This window comes from Stenella coeruleoalba (genome assembly GCF_951394435.1).
Source record: "Stenella coeruleoalba genome assembly, chromosome: 2".
NCBI lineage: Eukaryota > Metazoa > Chordata > Mammalia > Artiodactyla > Delphinidae > Stenella > Stenella coeruleoalba.
The window spans coordinates 163132865-163156736 of record NC_137147.1 but is presented as its reverse complement, the minus strand read 5'-3'; the positions used below and the strand labels follow the sequence as shown (position 1 = coordinate 163156736).

The 23872-nt window shown below is 43.7% G+C and overlaps 1 protein-coding gene across 3 annotated transcripts in view; it reads right to left on the bottom strand.

Annotated features, from left to right (window-relative positions):
• CAMK1D (calcium/calmodulin dependent protein kinase ID) overlaps positions 1–23872 on the bottom strand; it is a 417502-nt gene that overhangs the window by 172655 nt on the left and 220975 nt on the right. The window contains exon 1 of one of the 3 annotated variants that reach the window (XM_079912677.1): positions 16460–16779. The exons of the other annotated variants lie outside the window; for them this stretch is intronic. Within the exon in view, the coding sequence (XP_079768803.1) occupies positions 16460–16473 (14 nt within the window). The 5' untranslated portion in view covers positions 16474–16779. Of the gene's footprint in view, positions 1–16459; positions 16780–23872 lie in introns of those variants that run through there. 3 annotated transcript variants of the gene reach the window in all.

Sequence of the window (23872 nt, the reverse complement as noted above, 5' to 3'; positions counted from 1 at the left end):
GGCTCTATATGTATAAGAATTTATTTTTTTCTATATGTATAAGAATTTATGCTTTTTCACTTTTTAAAAGAACTTATTTTTTTAAAAAAGAAGAAAAGAAAACGAAAAAGATAGGGAAGAAGGAAACCAGTGCACTAAATAATACAAAAGTGAATAAAAAAGTTTCTTCCCTACTCTACCTAGAGAAGACGAGTATTATGAATATATTTTCAGATACAAAGGGAAGACCTGTCCTCAGAAAGTCATTCCGCAAGATGCTAATGTTCTTCCTGAATCATTGGCCTCTTTAGAGTTATTTCTTTTAACTTACGTTAAAATCAGGAAGAAGCCAACCATGCAACAACAGAGACAGGAAGGGGGTGAGGCGCTACGTACACACGTACGTGTACACGTGCACACAGGCATCCACGCACACACACATGCATATACACACACATACATACATTGTGGGGCCACTCTCCTTAAGCCCAGTCTCAAGTCACACAGTGCTGGATCTAACAGCATTGCAGTTGCTATTCCACCAGAGGCTGGGGGGCAGTCAGCACTGTGGAAGACACTCTTGCAGGCACAGAGCCTGGCAGAATGATTTATCTCAGGGAAAGGATGCCAAGAACATTTGAAGGGTAAAGGAACAGAAAAAATAAGGGCCTGGGTGGAGGAAGGTGCAAAGTGTGGCGCCTCTTGAAAAACATGCACAAAACTGAGTCAGGATGATTTCCCACCCAGTGATGCCGAATCAGAAGGCAGAGGAAGCCCCGGTGTGGACGTGAGCTGGTTAATTCAGGAGCCTTAGGGGGAAGCAAACTCCAACGTGGGAATGCGGACTGTCAGTTCTAGGATCTTGCAATAAGGGTGTGGAGTCAGATGAACCATCTGGTAGTGCTCCCTCTTTCATGGTTTTTTTTTTTCTTCCCTCTTTTCTCTGCAGGGGGGTGAGGGACGGGGCTGGTGGTAAACGAAGCATCTGAAGCTCTAATGCGACCTGATGACAAAGAAACACCCAGAGGCCCAGCTTAACAAGACAGTCCATCAGCTGTCACGATGAACCCTGCACAAGAATGCCACCCACTGCACTGCAGGTGGGGCAGCAGGGGAAGGGAAGGGAAAAGCACGACCTCTTACTGTCACCGCCACTCTTCCTCAAAGTTCACTGCATACAAGAGCCCTTGGAAGAGCATCAGGGCACATTATTTCCAGAAAGCTTGCATAAAACTCACAGACCTAGACTCCATCAAACATCCAGAGAGTACCTATGGGTGCCAGACCTGAGGCCAAGCAGTGGGGTTAGAAAGATAAATAAAAGAGAGTCCCTGAAACCCAGTGGCTCCCTCGCCAGCTCAGGAAGACAGGTGTGTATGTAAACATCAGGATACAGCACAGCCAACCTCCTGCCAGGGAGCCGGACGCAGATCATGGAAGCACAGCCTGCTCCCATGTCTTATTCTGCCCGGGCACTCAGCAGGGCTGCACGCGGGGAGCTGACACGCGCTCTGGGTTTTGGCACGTTTGCCAGGCATAGAAAAACAAGGAAAAGGGCACTCCAGAGAGAGGGAACAGCATTTGCAAAGACACAGAAGAGTGATGTGGACATAAGGATACTCAGATGGATGGGGAAGAAATCGATGAGAGTAGATTGGGGAAAATTATGAGAAGCTTGCTTGCCAGGTTCAACAGAGTGGGTTTTATGCCAAAGGCACTAGGAAGCGGGATACACGTGTCAAACTCCAGCTCTGAAAAAAGTACATGTAGTGTTTTGTTTGGCAGGGATATTTAAATATAGCCAATATTTCATAATAACTATAAATGGAGTATATTACCCCCTAAAAATTATGAATCACTATGTTGTACACCTGAAACTTATAATATTGTAAATACCTCATTTTTTAAAAAGAGCAATACCAAAAAGAAATACATTAATTGCTTAACTAAGCCATGTGACGTAGTTCCTTACAAACCATGCCTGAAATCCTAACCCTCTCTCTCTCCTCCTGATGTTGTCACTTTAAACATGAAATTTCACTTTCTTCCACTTTTAACCTCCCAGGTGGGAAGTTCATACGCACTTTTCTCTTTCGTCATAAACAAGTAGAAAAGTCAACTTGACCACAGTGTAAATGTCTAGATGTCCTTGGGGACCGAGGTCAATGCAAGAGCTCTTAGTAAGTAGTGATGGAAAGGTTGGAATCCTGCAAAATGTCAAGTTCATGACTCTTTTTACCAATAGTTTTTTTTTTTTTCTTCCTCTGAAAGAGAAGAGAATTGTGAGAAAGAAAACAATATCTGTCATGATCTGGGGTTTTGTTCTTCAGAGTCTTCCTACATCTCTAGAATCGGGATCCCACTGATGGAATATTTCTTATTATTTTCAAAACCACACTGTAGATGTTGGAAAGACCTTTTCCTCTTCATCAGCCACCAACACTTGCCAGCTACGTGATGGGATTTCTGGGCTCCACGAGCCCAGAACACAGTTTCTATGGGCTCCAACACACAGCCTCTGGTCATATGTTAGGCCAGCCTCTCTCTCCTTTTAGAGACATATCTATCTGCTCTATTTTTCTTCTTAACTGTTGTTCAGACTTAGTACCTAATAATAACACAGAATGAAAGTCAAAGCAGCAGACCTCACAGCTGCCTCTCTGGATTAGTGTGAACTCAAACTTGGCAAAGCACAGATCTTAAGAGATACTGAATAGACATAGGGTTTCAAAGTGAGCACTAGCCCCTCAACTCCAGATATATAGGACAAGACTCTGCTGTGAGATTAGATCAAATAAACAGACCAACACTGAAATCTGTCTCTGGGGGTGGTATGATCACCAAGACTCCCGTGTAATATAAGAAGGCACATTTGCAGCTCCTACCCAACTCCCCGAAAACACCATTACTAGGCTCGCGGAACCTGGGAATGATGTATATATTTGAAAGTTTCTGGCAACTCTGATGATTAGCCAAATTTGGGAGCCAATGTCTCAGCCAGCCCTCCATTTACAGATGGGGAAATTAAATGACTACTTCACAAATGGTCAGCCGGTTATGATGACAGTATGTCCCAGGGTATAACTCCTTTATATTCTATGGAGAAACGACTTTTGTATAAATGAAGTTATAAATCAAAACAACACACTCTGAAATAACACTTGTTCTACCTCCTTCCAGATTTGACTTTTGCGTTCTGGGGCTCCTTTCATGGTGGTGGCGTGGGGAGGATTCCTGGGGTCAAAGTCTAGGGCACACACCCTGGGCAGGACATCTCCTAGGTCACGTGTCCTTGACCCTGCAGTCTCCCTCCCTCTCCATATATGTATATATTCATATACATAAATATGTCCATACATTTTCACAGAGAGGGATTTTCTACTAAGCATCGCCAAACAACATTTTTAAGGAAACTGCTATATGTTTCTAAAGTAAAAGAAATCAGCATGACAAAGGATAAAGAATTGCTAAAGTTTTAAAGTAATAATTTCCTACAATTCAGTTGGACTTTGATTTTTTTTTCCTTGTTCACTTCCATATTTTTTTGTAATAACTATCATTTACTTAGAGCTTTCTATGTGCAGGACCCTGGGCTGATCACATTTCATTTCAATAACTGAAAATGCTAGGGGATGGACCTATTATCCTTATTTTATAAGAAAGGAAACTGAGATTTAAGGGGATTGGGCAATTGGCCCAAAATTAGTTCACTGGAATGTCCTGAATTCAAACCCATGACTGTCTTATTGGGAAGGAAAGTCTGGGTGTAGTCCCCTACATTTCTTTAAGATAAGTAAATTTTTCCAGAGAAAGAGAAGTCTTACTATTTCTGTAACATTATAACAATATTAGTTACATAACAAGATTTTTTTTTTTCAAATTTCTATTACCTGTAATGGTGGTCAGAGAGGGTTCTTTAGAGATCCACAGGTCAGACAGGGAGAAACTCTGAACATTCAAATGAAACAATATTAAAAAATTCTCACTGATATTGCAGGAAATTACTCTCCTAATATCCTTGAAAAAAATCTTTGAAAATCAATTACAAGAATGCTTTACACTTCAGAGATCATCTCCCATACTGAGACTTGAGTTTTTGCCCAGCTTCTGGATAAAAATAATTAACAGAATAAACCAGAGAGCAAGTAATTCTTCACACAGAAATTTATTTTCTGTTTCGTGGAAGACACTAAACAGAAACTATTTACAATGTTTCAATCACTTACTAAAAAGCTAGACATGTATAAAAAAATTACAGAAATTCTCCAAAAAGTATGAAAATGATTTAAATAAAGTCAGAAAGCCTCATGATGCAGATGGACAAATAAACATTTCCTTAGGAACGTTTACAACATAGGCAGCATTTTTAGATAAACTGCTCAGACGTTATTTTTTGGAAACTCCGATGATGTCCATGTAACCCTCTTCCTTCGTGAAGTTCTTGAGTTTTCACTCGATCTACATCATTCCCACACAGCTTGTGCTTTGGGGAAAGTTAACTGGCAGTAAGATTGGGGCATTTGGCTCAGACCTTGAACAAGGAAGCAACTGATCTCGAAGTTGCTGGCAGCCATCATGGGACGACAAGAAGGAACTAACAATAGGATGACATTGTGGAGAACAGAGCAAAGAAACTGATAGAAACCAAGGTCTTGATCTCAGTATCGTTTCACTGAATAAAACCAAATGAAAGCCAGCCCTATCTTTGGAGAATCAGACACATCAACCAATTTCCCCCCTTGACTGTTTAAGCTAATTTCTAATACAAGCTTTGTTTTCTGTTGCTTGCGATCAAATGCATCCTAATGGATAGAGAGGGTCCAAAAAGTGAAGTTCATATATTTCTAACTTATGCCATAAGTGTGAACAAAAATAGAAGTCTGTTTCATATCTAGGTTTAGTAATAAATTTGAAAATGATAGCATCGCCTTAATAACGAATATAACATTATTATTAGTCCTGACTAAAAATAGCAGGGGATAAATGGTTGCTCCTGTCAGAGTGTGGGAAAACGTTCACTGCTCTTCATGTACTTCACAAAAATGTGCATCCACTTAAAAATGTGAAAAGAATAAGGAAGACAGAGAAGGATACAAACTTTGGAATGATTCTCAGAGATGTGAGACACATGGTAAAGGTCAGAGGTTAAGAAAACGAGAGTTTCACAAAAGAAAAGGAATGGATTTAAGCCATTTGTGAAGATTTTCTAACCTTCACACAATCCCACTTGGATTTCTGCGTATTTGAAATCCAATCCTAACATAGGAAATTTCTACAGGAGCCATTTGACACCCATCTCCACTTTCTTCAGAGATAAGGAAGAGGTCCCCTGAATGCAGCCTTAGAGGAATATTAACATGAAATTGGTATTAACTTGTAATGGCTTATGAAAAAATAATGAGGAAAGTCATTTCTCTGTGGAGTTACACAAGATATGAATCAGAGCTTTCAGCGCCTGTAAGGAAAAATGTGTAATTTAGCACAAAAGGCCTGGAGCCCCTTCGGAATCAGAGGGAAGACTGCACAATGAGGGGGTCACTAAAATTCCAGGGGAAGCTCCAAAGCTCAGATGGCTGAGAGCAGCCAGGAACCCCGAGGAAAAGGCGAGGGGAGCCGTGCACTGAGAAAGCAACAACCGAGAGAGGAAACGAAGGCAACACCTAAGAAGGTCATGGAGGTTTCCAGGGATGCGGCCAATGCTGTGGGTAAGGAAATATTCAATCTGGTGGCCTACTGAGATGGTGTTATCTGATTTGTCACAAACATGGAAGGAGTTGAGTTTGGGTGTCAAAGGTTTGGTCATTTGGCACAGTCCTCTGTTTTGAGCTGTGTTTATTTTTTGACTCACACGAATGGAGAAAAGAGACATTTATTGTTATTGGGACATTCAGAGAAGTAACTCTGTCCTGTTTTACTCAGGCAGCCCTAGTGGAAGAAGTAACAGGGTGAGAGCCTCTTGGCGGGGGGGACTTTAACACCCCAAAGAAGGCTAGGTCACACAGACCGCATTAAATATAAATATATATCTGTATATAGTTTGGTGAGGAGAATAAATATGTTATGTCTAGTCTTTATAGTCATTTTGGGGAAAAGAAAAGAAAAAGAAGTTATGTAACTCAGTCTCTTCCAAGACTACTTTTGACTCTTTATTTTTATATTTTACCTCAAATATACTAGGAAACACTGTTAAGTTTTCTTCACAGAATATTCCCCTACACTCACTGGAAATGACTACACAGTCTTCTTCTACATTGTCAAGAGCCAATCATAACTCGAAACCCTAAAATAAACTAAAGAGAGTGGGTGGTAAAAGTAAATGAAAAGCATAAAAAACATGGGAAAAAAAAAACAAAAAGAAACCAGCGTTAGGGTAAATTTAATTTATTGTGTCATTTATTATTGGCAGAATTATTTTTGAATCTAGCTTCTGGCCATGTGTAAATTTAATTAGTATGCCTTCCATGTCCTCTTTCAAGCTATTTATTTTTCCAGTATTGGAAAGAATATGTTCTGAGCCAGCCCTGGGGAAGATCTCCAGCAATTTCCTTTCAGGTCTATATTTTCAATTGCCTTTGGGTGTGCCTCCTCGACCAATCATCTGTCCATTTAACTGTGGTATGATTTAGTTCACACTTTCCCATCTCACCTACAAGGATATTCATTAGTTTATTCAACAAACGTTTATTGAAGCCTTATTATGTGCCGGTCCCTACACGCGCTGGACCAAATGACTCTTGGCTTCAAGGAAATCACAGTCTAGTCCATCGATGGGCCAGTGAATATTTACAACACACTCTGGATAACAGGTACAGCATCTCCAAGCACAGGAGAGTTTGTCTGTGTCAAAATTTTGCTGAAAATCCTATGCTGACTCAAAGTGATTCCTGCTTCCTTTTCTTACGGTGTTCAAAGCCCATCTCTTCCATGGTATGTTTTCGAGTCTGTCCAGGATCAACTTATTCCTCATAGTCCTAGATTTACATGTTTTGATGATTTAAATATTGACTTTTTTTTTAAGTCAAAATAGTTTATCAAAATTGTACTTTGGGCTTCCCTGGTGGCACAGTGGTTGAGAGTCCACCTGCCAATGCAGGGGACGCGGGTTCGTGCCCCGGTCTGGGAGGATCCCACATGCCGCGGAGTGGCTGAGCCAGCGAGCCGTGGCCGCTGAGCCTGCGCGTCCGGAGCCTGTGCTCCGCAGCGGGAGAGGCCACGACAGCGAGAGGCCCGCGTACCGCAAAAAAAAAAATTGTATTTTAAGCCAACGAATATCCATGATGATGGATAAATTATTCTTTAAAATCAGTTTGAAAGAATTTAGTTAGAATATGCAGGTTAGAGATTCCTGATCTTTTTCATGTCACCACAGGGTGAAAAAAAGATCATATTTGTAGAGCCCTGAAGTAAAGACAGATGTAGGTCACGAATGTACTTTTTACCAATTACAGAGAGACACAAGTAGCCTGATTCCATCTCATGAAAGAAAAAATTTGTATCTGTTTATATCTATTTCTCACATCCTCATGGTTTCCACAGAGAAAACAAACTACTACTTGCTTTGTGAAATTTACTAGCTGATCTGTCCACAGGCTTACAAATAAGATCCCCCAATGTGGCTCAGTGCCACTCATACAACCTACACTTGAATCCAATACGTGGAAAGCTCCGTACTAGCTTCTTGAGGCCCCACCTGTGAGACAGACAGAAGAAGCCCTATTTCTACAGTGAAGGAACCTGGGAATGGAGAGACGCCCTAACCTGCCAAATACCCTGGAGCTCGGTTTTCCTGATTCTAAAATCCTTTTCCTTTCCACCATCCCTACTGGCAAAACACGTAACTTTGGCAAAGCCTTGCTTAATTGCATGGGGTGAAGGCAAGCTGACAGCAAACAAAACCCCCAACTGGGAGAAATAGTCTCATGTGCAGAATAAATGAAAAGAGTTTTCTAGGAGTAGAAATTGCTGGGTCTAGGAACACAGATTCCTCCCAGTGAGAGGAAGGAACCGTTCTGCAGAATAATAATAAGGACATCTGTCGGTTTCTATCATCCAAAAGGGGAGTTTCACAAAATGTTATATTATAGGGTTTCTTTCCTCTTGTTAAAGTCTCAGAGTTTGAGGAACTGGCACTGTAAAAAAAATTATCGATTATTCTAGTAGATCTACCAAGAGAGTTTTCCTGTAAAATTTCAGTTGCATAGAAGTCTCCAACTGAACAGTGGGAACATGGATAGACTCTCTAAAATAAGGAATATATATCTTTAACAATTTAACAATCAGTGGATCGTTAAATAGTAATCCTTTTCCAGAGAGCACTGCAATGAAAAATGCCTAGGGGCTTAGATGATCTGGTAATGAATGCATGAGCATGCAAATCAATGAAACTGAACAAATAATAAACAGATGGACAGTGGAAAACAAAATGTTAATTACAAAGTAAATAAACATTAGATCTCCTTTAGAGCAAGTTTTCACATGAATGTGTCCTAGAGGAAATGGAGATGAAAATTCTCCTGAGGTTTCCCTTCAGATGAAGGGCAGATGAACAAAATAGTTAACCCTTAGAGTGCTTTCTGGTTCTGAAAAGCATTTTTTCCGTATTTGTAAGGCAAAAAAAGGGAGAGAGGATTTTCTGCTGCTGAAAGTCCCGTATATGGCTGTCAACTGAATTAAGTAATTCCTACAATTCAGCAGATAGGTACTGAATATTCTGTATGTCCCAGGAAGGAGCTACGTGGTAGAGCTAAAGAGGGAGCCAGAGGGATGAGGTCCCAGTGCTTGTGAAGAAAACGGTCCAGAGAGGGTGAAGAAGGACAGCAGACAAGTAAGATCATTTATGACTGTAACGAACACTGGAAGGGAGGTGGTGGGACAAGAGGAACAGTGATGGAGATGACAGTGGCCAGAGAACGTGTCCCTGAGGATGTGTTTTCTACCACAGCAGAGGGAAGGTAGACAGCTCACCTTCCTCCATCCCACTCTTCTTCCACATTTACAGACTTGATGGTACAAAAAGAGGGATGGGCAGGGATGGCTGCACAGCCAGTGTGGGACAGAGTTCACCCGTTCCTTCATCAGACGTTTACTGAGCTCTGAGGATATTACTACGTGTGAGCTCCTCGGGTTTTCCAAGGAGACTCCAGCGAGCAGGCTGTTCTGATGCCGCATGTTATGTTAACATAGGGGTTATGGGATCACGCAGGAGGGGAGCCTGGCCAGCTGCAGGGGCTCAGAGAAGACTTCCTGACGGAAATGCATGTGGCAGATGAAGGATGAGGAGAATTCATCCAGGAAAAGTGGTGTGTGGGTGGGGGATAAAGGGGACAGAGTCTTCCAGGTAGAGAGAAGGGCCTTTGCAAAAGGCCCGAGGTGCCCGAGATCACCGTGCGTGGCGAGCAGCAAGGGTTTGCAATGGTCAGATTATAAAGGGCTGGGGGTGAGGATGGGGAAGGCTTGGTGGACGCAGTGGGATAAAGCCAAGAACAAAGGTTGGATCTTGGAGAGCAACCAGGCTAGGAGTTGGAACTTTATCCAGATGGCAATGCAAAGCCATTCAAAGCAGATCTGAGGAAGGTCACGGATGAGAGTTTTGGATCTGAGAATGAGAAAAAGTGAAACATTAGCTAGGAGCCTAGACTTCATCAATCCCCACCCCAACTTTGCAATGAACTTTCAGTCAATCAATGATGGAGGTACGTGAGTGTGTTTGTGTAGAGGGGGAGGGGAAGGAGAGGGAAAAGATGAGATGTAGAGGGGGGCGGGGGGGATGGAGAGATAGAGAGAGAGAGAGAGGAGGAAGAGAGACGGTTCCTGCAAACACAGCAGCACCCTCTTTCCCTGCCGTGAGGTCCTTCTCACCACGAGTATGTCTGGAACCCCACCCCACCATTCTGCTGCCTCTGGTCCCTGGAGGCACAGGCTGGGAGGAGCCGTGGGAGCGGGGAGGTGGAGAGGAGATATTATGAGGCTATGGGCTGGGATGCTGGGTGGCCTTCCCCTCCTCTCTAAGATTAGAAGCCAGCCTGTGCATCTGTGATGTCTTCCCTCTTGTTTGCATGTCAAACCAGAGAAGGAGCGCGTTTCTTTCCGTCTTGTGCCATATGGTTCATGTTCCCATCTGAGTGATACGCCTGAATATATAGCACCACAGCCTCACAAAGGGGAAAGGAACCGAGGACACTTTACCACTACCAAGGATGCTTCACCGCTAGCTCCTAACCGTGTTCTCCAACAGACTGCTTCTTCCAAGGATAAAAAAGATTGCCAACACTTGCACGATTTTTGCAGCTGACATGGCTTCCCAACAACGAGGGCACCTGTATATCAGCAGGTCCAGTAGCACCAACATCGGGACTCTTCCTGGACCTTCTACAGTATTAATGTTGCCTCTACCTCCCTCTACACCCGGGCCAGCCAGTGATGAGATGAAGAAGGAAACTTAAGTCATATGTCCATGTGTTTTCATAAAAGAAAGACACAAATGCCATCATCAATGGGCAGGAAGGTAATGTAACAATGAGATTCACTTCCTCCTATTAGAGTTAAAAGAACAACGCTTAACTTTTTAGAGGGGAGAATACTCTAAACAGAGGTATATGCAGTCATCACGTTTTAGGGATCCAAGTTTCCAAATCCTCTTCAAAGAGAGAATGGTGTTGATTTCTAGCTGCTTTTGCACACGCCTGTTGTGTTGGCGCTCACGTGTGCTGATCAGGAAGATTAGAGAACAAAGGAAACAGGCCCAGTATTCTGGGAAAATGTGACCAGCGCTCTGACCTGTGCTGCAACAGTGACTGATGGAGGGGCAAGATGCCAGAACCAAAATTTCATACTGAAAATCACTGTGAAATAGTAGGAAAAAACTTGGCTTTGGAGAAACTTGGGTTCAAATTCCCATTCCAACATCTACTGACTGTATAATGTTAAACAAGGTACTTGACCTGTTTTCTTATCAGTAAAAACAGAGTACAGGCACACCTAGTTTAACTGCACTTCACTTTATTGAGCTCTCCTTTGCTGCGCTTCACAGGTACTGCGGGGGTTATTTTGGGGTTTTTTTTGTTTTTTACAAATTGAAGGTTTCTGGTAACTCTGTCAAGCAAATCTATCAGTGCTGTTTTTCCAACGGCATTTGCTCTCTTCACGTCTCTGTGTCACATTTTGGTAATTCTCACAATATTTCAAGCTTTTTCATTATTAGTATATTTGTGATGGTGGTCTGTGATCAGTGATCTTTGATGTCACTACTGCCAGAAGATTATGACTCGCTGAAGGCTAAGATGATGGTTAGCATTTCTTAGCAATGAAGTATTTTAAAATTAAGGTGTATACACTTCTTTTATACTTAATGCTACTGCCCATTTAATAGTCTACAGTATAATGTGGACATAACTTTTATGTGCACTGGGAAACCAAAAAATTCATGTGACTCACTTTATTATGATATTCGCTTTATTGCAGGGGTCTAGAACCAAACCTGCCACATCTCCAAGGTATGTCTGTAAATAATATGCCCCTTATAGGATTATGGTGAGAATTAAATCAAATACAAATGTGATTACATATCAAGTATACGTTATACATTTTACATATATAAAATACCTAGTAATAGTGCCTTGGCTAAATAAAATACACCTATCAGGGCTTCCCTGGTGGCGCAGTGGTTGGGAGTCCACCTGCCGATGCAGGAGACACAGGTTTGTGCCCCGGGCCGGGAAGATCCCACATGCCACGGAGCGGCTGGGCCCGTGAGCCATGGCCGCTGAGCCTGCGCGTCCGGAGGCTGTGCTCTACAGCGGGAGAGGCCACAGCAGTGAGAGGCCCGCGTACCACACACACACACAAAAATACACCTATCAGCAAGGGAAGCTGTAAAAACTCCAGTCTTTCCTCAAAATGAAAAGAGGTCTGTAAGATGGACGGTGGTGCTGGCTGCACAGAAATGTGATGTACTTACTGCCACTGAATTATACACGTAAAATGGCGAAGATGGTAAATTTCCTGTGCATTTTACCACAACTTAAAAAACCTCCAAGGACAATTTGGAAAGTGTTTGAATGTCCAGATGGAGAAACTCACAGTGATCAAGAGGGAGATTTCTTCCACTTTAAATTGGTTGCTTTTCTTTCCAGCCCAGGGGATTGTTAAGTAGCGAATTGTTAGTAGTAAAAATGTTCAATGGGGCATCATTTAAATATAAAATGAAACACTGGGTTTTATCAGGAGTCACATATTTTAGAAAAGAAGAAAGAGAAAGAATTAACCCTTATAAGATAAAAGCCTTAGTTCTGCAGATCACTGCTCCCAATTTTAACTTAGGTTTAACATTTATAAATAAAATCAGTTTTGCTGCATTAAAATATGGAGGCCTCATTTCCAGTAACTATGGACATTTGAAGGACCATGAACCAATAGATCTGAAATGCAGAGGGGCTTCCTGCATCCCTGGGAAGGTCCCCTGGGTTCCTCCTCTCTATCAAGGGTGCATTTATCCCTTCACCCACCCCCAGACTGGAGTTCCTTGAGGGCAGGACCTTGTCCTGTGCTCCTGGTCGATGCCATGGGCTCAGAGGGCACTCAGTAAACTTGTGAGTGAACACAACTTTATACTTCATCTACTCCAGATGGTGAAGTCTGAATAGTTTTACACTAAATCAGGTGTTTCACTCATTACAGGTCTTAAAGCAAACAAACAACTGAGAGAGGCTGTTGGGTTTCCGGAGAGAAGTGAAAAGCACCCACTTGACCTGGGCTGAAAGTCGCAGGAGGTGGTGGTTCTTGGTCTTCTGTCCAGCACAACCAGATGGACCAGGCCTGGACGGTCACGGAGCTGGGACAGCCTGGCGCTCGGTCTGCAGCGCCCAAACCCTCACCCTCTCATCGTCCTCTCCCATATCCTTCACGGTGTGTATCCACTTCTGAAATTATGAGGTTCACTGTCTATGTCCCGTACCCTTTCCCCTCCAGTGTAAACTCCATCAAAATGGAGACTGCATCTGTCTTGGTTACTATTGTATCGTATCTCCTAGAACAGCATGTGACACATGCCAAATGAATGAATGAATGAAAGAATGAATGAATGAACAGCTGCACAAAACAAATCCTAATCTCCTGCTTGTGCTGTCACCCAAGCCCTGCTGAACATGGCCAGAACCCTGGCCACCATCATGACCCCTGGCTCATGTCATCATGAGGTCCCCAACGAGGGAACCTTGAGATGTTGCCTCTTGGTGGCAGGGAAGGTGACAGGGAATGAGCTGGTAGGAAGGACCACCAAACTAGACTCTAGCTGCAAGGACAGGAAACAGCGGCAAAGAGTCAAGAATCATAGTGATGCTCAGTGGGGAAGTTGCAGGTGGCTCTGCAGGGCTGGCCAGAGTGTCCCTGAATGGAATCCACAGAAGAAAAGGGAGGTGCAGGGCCAGTAGGACAGGGGACACGAGTTCCTGGTCCCCATGCCACTGAGCTAGAGGAGGAGGTGAGAAATCTCCCACCCAGAGCTCTGCCCCTGTAGAAGGACAACTGACAGGACAAGAAGACGGTCACTGGGGGCTGTCTTACAGCTGAAAACAGCTGCCGGAGGGGAACCTGGGGCATCTGTCTGTTTGGAGGCGTCTCCTGGAAAAGCAGATGGGTTTTTAGGTTACGTTTTATTTTTTCTCTCCCCAGCCAAGCAGCGCACATTCGACGCTGTGTGGCCAGAGGAGATGACGGTACAGTCGAGAAGGGGGATGCTAACGCACAAGGACCCATCAAGGAATTACTTCAGCAACAGGGCAAACAACTGTTTCCAACCACGATGGGGTTGAAAATCATCCTTCAAGAAACAAAAAGCTCCTACTCGGACCCCAGGACAACCCAAGCCCGTCAGCAGCTGGCCTCAGGCTCTCCCAGTTCCCACAGTGCCACTGAGTGGCCCAGAAGGAATCCTCCATCCAAGGTCCAGTTGAGCCAAGCCTGAGAAATATTCTTTCTGTGCAGACTTCAAACTACCCAGATCAGGGCCTCGAGAGTCAAGTGAATGTAAAAGGTCAGGGTGTCCAGGACAAAAGCCTGTGCCCAGCCTTTTCGGAAGCATAGCTTTGATTTTTCACACAGTCTTAGGGACCAAGTTTCTACAATCACCCTGAGCGGCCTGTGTAGGTATCTGACAATGCTTACTGTTAGCAAGCTCGTGAGGCCACAACACTCTCTGTCACTACACTTGAAGTTGACCTTCTCCAGTTTAACCTTCTGCCGAGATGGAAGGAACTTGCCAGAAACCTCAGTTATTTGAGCATTACTGTTGCCTCTCAACTGCATTAACCTTCTCCCGTAAGATGACTAAGGCAGGCTTTGATCTATTTGCTTGTTCCTCTCAGGCACGGCTCCACTCTCCCCTCATTCTCCCGAAGTGTGGCCGCCAAGACAGAACACACCCCTGCAGGGATGGGACCCGTTGTAGGAAAGGAGTGACTTCTTAGCTCACACTCAGCTCCCAACACGCATGTTACTACTTTTTTATCTACCAGAGGAGGCCCGACTCACTCGCTGTGGGTCAGCCCCTTGGGGCCTGGCTAGAGGAGACCCACCAACTGGGAGACACCCCACCTTTTAGGCCAAGCACGAGACCACAGACAGAAAGAACTCCCAACGGGCCATCAGAAGGGCTGGGTTGGGCTTCCCTGGTGGTGCAGTGGTTAAGAATCTGCTTGCCAATGCAGGGGACACGGGATCAAGCCCTGGTCTGTGAAGATCCCACATGCTGCGGAGCAACTAAGCCCGTGTACCACAACTACTGAGCCTGCACTCTGGAGCCCGCGAGCCACAACTACTGAGCCTGTGTGCCACAACTACTGAAGCCCGTACGCCTAGAGCCCATGTTCCGCAACAAGAGAAGCCACCGCAGTGAGAAGTCCGCATACCACAACCAAGAGTAGCCCCCGCTGGCCGCAACTAGAGAAAGCCCGTGCGCAGCAACGAAGACCCAATGCAGCCAAAAATAAATAAATTAATAAAAAAGAAAAGACAGAAGGTCCAGAGGCAGAAATGAGCTTGCCAGTGAGAAGAGGATACTGGGGAGAAGAGGCGGTATTACAGTTATGTAAGAGATGACCAGGTGATAAACAGCGTCAAAGATCAGGGTGAGGAATTTGGGCTTAACTGTTAGAATCCTATACCCTTAGGGTTAGAAAGGGGTCATTAGTCCAAACTATACCCAAAAGCAAGATGAAAAGCCCATGTTGGAAGCATTAAGGCCCTTCTGGCCTGAGGTCCCTCCGAACTCACTAAAGATCAGGTGATCAGTACAGAGGGACACAGCCCCACTTCTATCCACCCTCATTCTATGACCATAATAACCCTGAACTCATAACCTTCTCAATAGACGGTCCCCTTCCTTCTGTACCTGGAGCCTCTCACTTGAGAGGATGCTACCAGCAAACACTGGTTCAAGCCCAGAGAAATGGATCATCCTAACAAAATCGAGAACTCTAAAATTAAACAAACAAACAAAAAATGCCATTCGGCTCTTCTAAGAGTTACCATGTGGCACTTTTCTGCAAGATACTGTGGAGGTTGAAACAAAACCAGAGGTAGAGAATGTGTCCCCTCTCTAATGCCTATAATCAGATCTTCCCACACAAGGAGCTCCTCCCTTCCCAGCCACAAAGGCCTCTAACTTTGCTCCAAGTGACGTGCTGACAATCCCGACATGGGATGCACGCAAGAGTTCTGGCAGGAAGGACAAGTCTTTAGCTCTGTTTCTGTACTGCTTTTAATTTCTATTTATTTATTGTCATCTTGGGCTTTCAACACCTTGGAACAAGATGTTTCCACGGCAGCAGGTGGAGGGCAAAGTTGATTGCATAAAGTTATAATTTTCAAGATCATGATAAAATAAATCCCCTGGTAAATTAAACAAAATGGTAATATTTGTCATATGCTTTTTAAAAACTAACAAGCAAGAATTGAGCATCTAATAAAAACATCCCCTTTAAGTGCAGACCATTAACGCTCTGTTGTTTTATCTTTGCTCTGTAGCTTCATAACAGTTTTTAGAACAGACTAAATATTAAGGTTTGCTGCACCCCTGAGTACGATGCAAAGCCTTTTACTTTTTCCAAGGTTAACCACATTTCAGAGCAACGTCCCAACGCCAGTGGTGCTCAAATGAAGGAATGCATCAGAATCAAGGAGAGAGCTTCTACAAACACAAATCCCAGGACCCTGCCCCAGGCTTAATGAGTCAGAATCTCTGCAAGGGAATCACAGGTTTTCCTCAGTTACACCCACAGTTAAGACAATGAAATTACTTTCTAACTGTGAATTTTCTCCTTTAATAAGCTCTGTAAAGAAAAATGCAAAGTATGAAAACATTCTAGTATTCCTAGCATAGGTTTTATATATGAAGCTCTCTTTTCAGAACAGAAAAGCTCCGTCAATGCACTCCAAAGGGGAAGAAAGGGCCCAGACTCTCAGAAAGAAGGTGGGAGACTGTTACCTTTCCACAAGCATCTAGGTGAGTCCACATTAGCTAAACTGGGTTCATTTCATTTCTTCCAACAAAAGCTGCTCAGGACTTGTGCCTCAGTCTGGTTCTCTAACAACGAGTCGTGAGAACATTCCTCAGTATATCCCAAATAATCCATAGCACATGCCCTAAATCAAACAACATGTCCTGAATCAAACACAAGAGGAACAAACACTGAGCTGCCGGACCCCATACTCTGATTTGGTGTTAAAGGGATGTAAGGGCTAAAAGAGCAGCGATTAAGGCTGACTTCCTGGATATGAGTCAGAATAAAGTAAATTGGGGAGTGATTCTGAAGGGCTCTGAAGGTCAGGGAAAAGGACCTGAACATCTCTTAATTAACAAGCACGTAGCTGCCAAAGACTTTTGATCGTACAGAGCTTGGATTCGGAATTTCGGAGCCAGATTTCCAAGATTTGAATCCCAGCTCTACCGATTCCAGCTGTGGGACCTCGAGCAAGTGGCTCACCCTCTCTGGGCCTGAGCTTTCTCACCTATAAAATGGGGATAAAAATAGTACCTCTTCCACTGGGTTGTTCTGAGGACCAAATGACTTTGTGTATAGGAAACAGTATGTGTTTGTTAAATTAAGTAGTTCTGGAAGATGCATTTAAGGGAGAAAAACTGGATGGAGAGAAAAACACTGGGGAGGATACAGCAGAATCTGAGTCTATTGAACTGTATTTGGTTTTTTAAATGGCTTGAAGCATCAGCGGGCATCACCCTAATAAACTATATTAAGGAGGAGCTTCAAGGGACCATGATGATCTCCTGTGATGTGACACGGAGGGAAAGGCTGTGATGACACCAATGGACAAGGGAACGAAGGAGGGAATTGGGGGTGAAGGAGAAGAGCTTGGGCTGTGGATCCAGAGGCTGGGTTTGGATCCCAGCTGAGTGTTGTCGGGCAAATGACTTAACCTCTCTGGGTCTTACTTTTCTCAACCGTAAACATGGGAGCACTTTCAGGATGCCTCATGGAGCTGCTGTGAGGATTAAATGAGCAAATACAAAGTTATGTGCTATAATAACAATTGTATAATAATAATATAATAGATATTGTCCATATAATAATCATGTCAAGCGCTTAGCAGGGATTCTGGCACAGAGTGAAAAGTCAGGAACACTGAGGTCATTGCTATGATGATGAAGAAAGTTAAATGTCTCCCAGGGTTTTAAAAAAGTCACAAAGGGTGAGAGGAAGCCAGCAACGTGGTTTTTTTTAATTTATCTTTTGCTCTCCCACTAAGTACTGTGGCAGGTGCTGGCGAGCCAGTGGTAAGTAAGCAAAGGAGAGCCGAACTTTGCCTTCACAAGAAACAAGTGATGCTCCAGGAAAGGTAGGATTGAACCTGGAAGGTCCTGGAAGGAAAGTTGCAGGGAGAATGTGTGACCGGGCTCTGAGCTAGCACATGGGTTTAGTCTTACAGACATTACAGACACAGACAAGATGTCATTATCACTGCTCTACACATGGCCCATCTGATGCTTGAGAAGCTGGGCTGCCCTTGGCCACAATGCTGGAAAGCTCCATGCTGGACTCAGAACCTGAAACCAAGCAGAACCCTGCAGGGTTTTCCCAGGGACCGACGTTCCTCCCCCACCCCCCTCCCCCGCCCTCACCGTGCCATGTGCCCTGCCTCTTGCTTGTAGAAAAGCTTTAGCCTCCTAGGCCTTCCCAGTGTTCCAAAGAGCAAATTTAACCAGAGAAGTGAGAAAATACAGAAACAAAGGAAAATAGTCACGCAAGACAAAATAATATTAGTTTAGCCATAAAACAAAGTCCAGGACCTTTAGCTCCTCCTCAAGGGCTACAGATAATATCCTGAGCCATATCCTTGACTTGTTTTGCAGACACTGAAACCCTCACCAGGTGGAAGAAGTTAACTGTGTGTTGACCACCAACACACAGACCCCAGACTGGTTGGAGCCAGAAACTTGATAACTGAGATTCCAGAAACATCACCCTGTTACCTCACCATTGACCAATCAGAGACCTGTGCATGAGCTGATCAGTCACCCTGCAACCCACAGGGTTAAGGAACCCTTAACCTTCCCTTTAAAACCCCTTCCCTGAAAGCAATCAGACAGTTCAGGTCTTTTGAGCCTGAGCTGCCCTTTCTCCTTGCTTGGCCCCATGTTGGGTGCCTTGCAATAAACGCTGTACTCTCCTTCACCACAACACAGTAGACTGGCTTTGCTTCCCATTGGGCCAGTGGATCCAAGTTTGGTTTGCTAACAATCCCAGTCCCTCCGCCCTGGCAGGCTGAGACCACCTGCCCCACTCCAACTATCTCCTCATGCCTCCAGCTCTGGGGCACCATATTCTCCCCAGGATCAGTCCCCATGAGCCCTCCGTGCTGGAGGCCTGGAACCAGGTGGTAACCGCTGCTCACAGAGACAGGCCTTCCACCATCCAGAGATGTGAACGTGTTAGAAGTAGCTAAGTTAAAATAAGAACAGTCAAAATCAGCAATCAGAGGGGTCACAATGCTTAATAAGACCAGTTTGGGTCCTGTTCACTATGGTCCAGAGAAGAAATGCACTGAGCCTCTAACGGCCTCAGAAACAGAACACTTTGCTCCTCAAAGAAAAACACACCTCAGATCAGTCAGGTAAACAACACCTTAAGTCCTCCTCTCCAGGGGGAACGAGCAGTGTCCCTGCCGGAGCTCCCATGGGGCACCAGAGGTGTTCACAGCCCTTCACTGAGGACAGGATGACCTCTGCTTCATGAGGAGTTCGGGGATAGCGCACACAAGGTCCAGTCAAAGCTGTTGGTGCCGCATGGAAAATTAGGAAATGTTCCTATGCCGACCTGAGGACCTTTGGTCACAGTCCTATTCTCCCCCTTACTTAAAAAAAAAATCCAGCATTTGTTTTTAATTAACCATTAACCATTTTATTTTATTTATTTATTTTTGGCCGTGGCACGTGGCTTGTGGGATCTCAGTTCCCCGACCGTGGACTGAACCCAGGCCATGGCAGTGAAACCCCAGAATCCTAACGATTAGGCCACCAGGGAACTCCCAAAGTCCAGCATTATTATCAAAACTTACTACTGAAAAAGTAAAGAATAATCATCTAATTGCAAATACTCTGCTTAAAATAATGCTCAGCCCTCCTGGGATCCTAATTTCCTCACTTGGAAAGTGAAAGGGACTCCAGAGCTTGTGGGAGTGTAAACTGCAACCAAGTTTTGGAAAATTAATCTGACAACGTCTATTAAAATGGAAAACATACGCAACTTGATCCTGCAATCCCACTTGGCGGAATCTTTCTATCAAAATAAAAGAACCCAGTATGACAGGCTACATAGAGGAGGATGTTTAGGAGATGGAGGCAAAAGCAAAATAAAGACACAGAAACAACCCAAAAGTCCATCAACAGGGAAATGGTTCAGCAAGTCATGATAAAGAGGGCATCTGAGAGGGTGTGGTCCAAAAAAAAGGACTGTCTCAAAGTTTAATATACCACCATCATATATTGTAAGTATTTACTGAATTAATATATGAGTAAATAAATGAATGAATGGGGGAAAAGTCATGATATATTCATATTATAGTATACGATGCAGATATTATAAAAAAAGAATGAGTTTCATTAGGCACAGCAGAAAGAAAAAGAGATTAGGAGGAAAAATGACTTAGGACAGGTCAACCTGTAACTGGCCTGACAGATCAGAAGACCCAAAATGGAAGCCTGAGGGTGGGATGGAGCGGGGGGTGAGTAAAAAGCAAACAAAACCAGGGCTGCTTTGCATCTGAGCCCCAGAAGGCTCAGGAATTCAGGATGCCGGATATCTCAGGTTGGACGGATCAGACCCGCGATTCTCTCTCCTGCCCTTAGAGCAAACCCAGGGGGAAAGCCTGAGATTCACTCTGCAGACAGATTGAATCAGGCAGCCTCAGACGTGGCTGAGGGGTCAAAGAAGCACTTCAGAGAAGACAGGTGACTGAACAAAGGCCCTGCCTAGCTCAGCTCCAGAACACTGACAGCCAAGCTCTATCCCCACCCAGCAAAAGACACACAGAGGTTTACAGCAGCTTTATTCATAATTACCGCAACCAGGAGGCAACTAAGATGTCCCTCAACAGATAAATGGACAAGCAAACTGCGGGACATCCAGGCAATGTAATGTTTTTCAGCGTGAACAAGAAATGAGCTATCGAGTCACAAAAAGTCATGGGGGAACTCTAACGGCATATTGCTAAGTGAAGAAGCCAACCTGGAAAGGCCTGATTTCCAAGCCTTCCAATCATGGACTGCGTGATTCCAACTCTATGACATCCTGGGAAAGGCAAAACTAGGGAGACAGTGAAAAGATCAGTGGTTGCTGGGGTGCGGGTGGAGGGAGGAAGGGGGGAGGGAGAGCTGAACAGGTGGAGATCAGGGCATTTTTAAGGCGGTGAAACTACTGTATATGATACTGTAACGTTGGATACATGTCATTACACATTTGTTATCGATAAAATCCATAGAATGTACAACACACAGAGTAAACCCAATATAAACTATAGACTTTAGCTAATAATAATGTGTCACCATTGGTTTATCAACTGTAACAAATGTATCACACTGAGGCAAGATGTTAATAATAGGGGAAACCGAGGGTGAGGGTATATAGGAATTCTCTGTACCCTGCACTCAATTTTTCTGAAAACCTAAAACTGCTTAAATAAATAAATAGCTAAATAACTAAATGAATAAAGTCGGTTAATTTTTTAAAAACCTGCAATGAATCATGCCTACACAAGCACTAAAATGGCTAAAATTGTAAAAATACTGACAGCACCAAACATTGACAAGCAGCTAGAATTCTCTTACATTACTGGAGGTAGTAAAAATGGTACAATCACTTTGGGAAACAGTTAAACACACTACCTATGAAATTACCCAGCAATGTCCCCCCTCAGTATTTACACAAGAGAAATGAAAACACACATCTACACAAAGACCTGAATACAAATGTTTATAACAGCTTTAACATAACAGCTGCAAACTGGAAAGAACTCAATTGTTCATCAATAGGTGAATGGATAAACACTTTGTATATGTTTATACAATGCAATACTTTGCAGGCGTGAAGAAGGACTAACATAGCAGCATAAATGGAGCTCAGTAACATGGTGCTGAGTGAAAGATAGCAAACAAAGATACCAGACATATTGGATGATTTCATTATGTGAAGTTCTAGTACAGGCAGAAATAATTATAGTGAAAAAAAATCAGATCAGTGATTGCCTGGGACAGAGTGGAAGGGATTAACTGGGAAAGGACATTGGAGGTTTTCTGAGCTATGGAAACGTTCTGTACCTTTATTGGGCTGGTGATTATCTGGATGTGTACACTACTCAAAAACTCATAGAACCATACATTTTAAATGGATGCATTTACTGTCTACAACTTGAACTCCGATAAAGGACATTAAAATTTAAAAGAGAAACAAGGTACTTATTAAATCTAGGGAAAACCAAAAAGGTACAAGACAGAAAATGTAATCCTAATATACTTTATGATTGTGCTATGAATGTTATTCACAGAGTAGCAATAAGCAATAATGTAAGCACTGATCTCTGATTTAATCATTTAAGATGTGTGTGTGTGTGTGTGTGTGTGTGTGTGAGAGAGAGAGAGAGAGAGAGAGAGTGCGAGAGAGAGAGCATATGTATGTTTGTGGGATTAGATGAAACAGCTGAATCCTCTAGTTAGTACAATGTCAATAAATGATGTTCTAAAACAAATGAATCAAGATATAGCAATAGAGATATTTTGTTTAGAAACTTGGAAGTAAATACCAGAAGAAACAGTTCAAGGAGTTTAAAATGTATCCTCTTCGGAAGAGAAAATCAGAGTACTGGGGGAAAGGGACAAATGAAAACTATTATTCATTTTAAACCTAGTCTTACTATTTGATCTTTGAAACGACATAGAAGTATCCTGCTTTGATAAAAGTAAAGTTAAATTTAAAAATAAAGGGCTTCCCTGGTGGTGCAGTGGTTAAGAATCTGCCTGCCAACGCAGGGGACATGGGTTCGAGCCCTTGCCCAGTAAGATCCCACATGCCGCGGAGCAACTAAGCCCGTGCACCACAACTACTGGGTCTGCGCTCTGGAGCCCGCGAGCCACAACTACTGAGCCCATGTGCCACATCTACGGAAGCCTGCACGCCTAGAGCCTGTGCTCCGCAACAAGAGAAGCCACCGCAATAAGAAACTTGCGCACTGCACCGAAGAGTAGCCCCTGCTCGCCGCAACTAGAGAAAGCCCGCACACAGCAACGAAGACCCAATGCAGACAAAAATAAATAAATAAATAAATAAATTTATTTAAAAAAAAATAAAGACCCATAAAAATGTTCATGATGTACTACTAAGTACAGGAAGCTAGTTTCAGTGTAATGTGAATATGTTGTAGCTTTCATTTAAAACAACATAAAAACAAAAACTAAGCATATACGTATATGAATTTATGAGTGGAAAGAAAAGTGAAGACTGGGAAACGACAAAATTTTAACATTAGCTACACCAGAGGGAGAAATGAAAGATTATCAAGGTGATGCCATAGATATTAACTTTTTCCATATTGTACATTTCTATGTCACTTGATGTGTAATAATGAATGTATATTAATTTTTCTATTAAAAAAATTAACAAAAACAGCAAACACTGAATACAAGGGATTAAACAGGGTAACATCTACGGATCCTACAGGTCTAATATTGTAAGAGTGCATGACTCCTGCCCAACTTCTACTAGAAGTCCAGACGTCCCTGATTACTGTAATGTGACATGTATCCCAGATGCGGCCACATGCACTCTTGGCAAATCTTTTAAAACCTCAAGTGAAGACATCTATGGATTCTAACCCAATTTGACTGACCATATACAAGCATGTAAAAAGCAACCGCCTTGGCTTCCCTGGTGGCGCAGTGGTTGAGAGTCCGCCTGCCGATGCAGGGGACGCGGGTTCGTGCCCCGGTCTGGGAGGGTCCCACATGCCGCGGAGCGGCTGGGCCCGTGGGCCATGGCCGCTGGGCCTGCGCGTCCGGAGCCTGTGCTCCGCGGCGGGAGAGGCCACGGCAGTGAGAGGCCCGCGTACCGCAAAAAAAATAAATAAATAAAAAAAGCAACCGCCTCCCAGATTTCCATGAGCTGAGAAACAGAGGGCTGCTACAGAGCAGACACCAGCACACAGTGAGCCGTGAATGAAGGGAAGGAAGGTTCTGGAAGCCAGGAAAACTAGGCACAGGTCATGTGCCCATGTAGGCATGGCCCTGGATACCCTACCTGCTATGCTAGTTAATTTTCACAACCATAAAGAGTGTGATGAAGGCTCAAAGGAGTTCGAGATAAGCAGGAAGCCCCCATCTCTGGCACTCTCT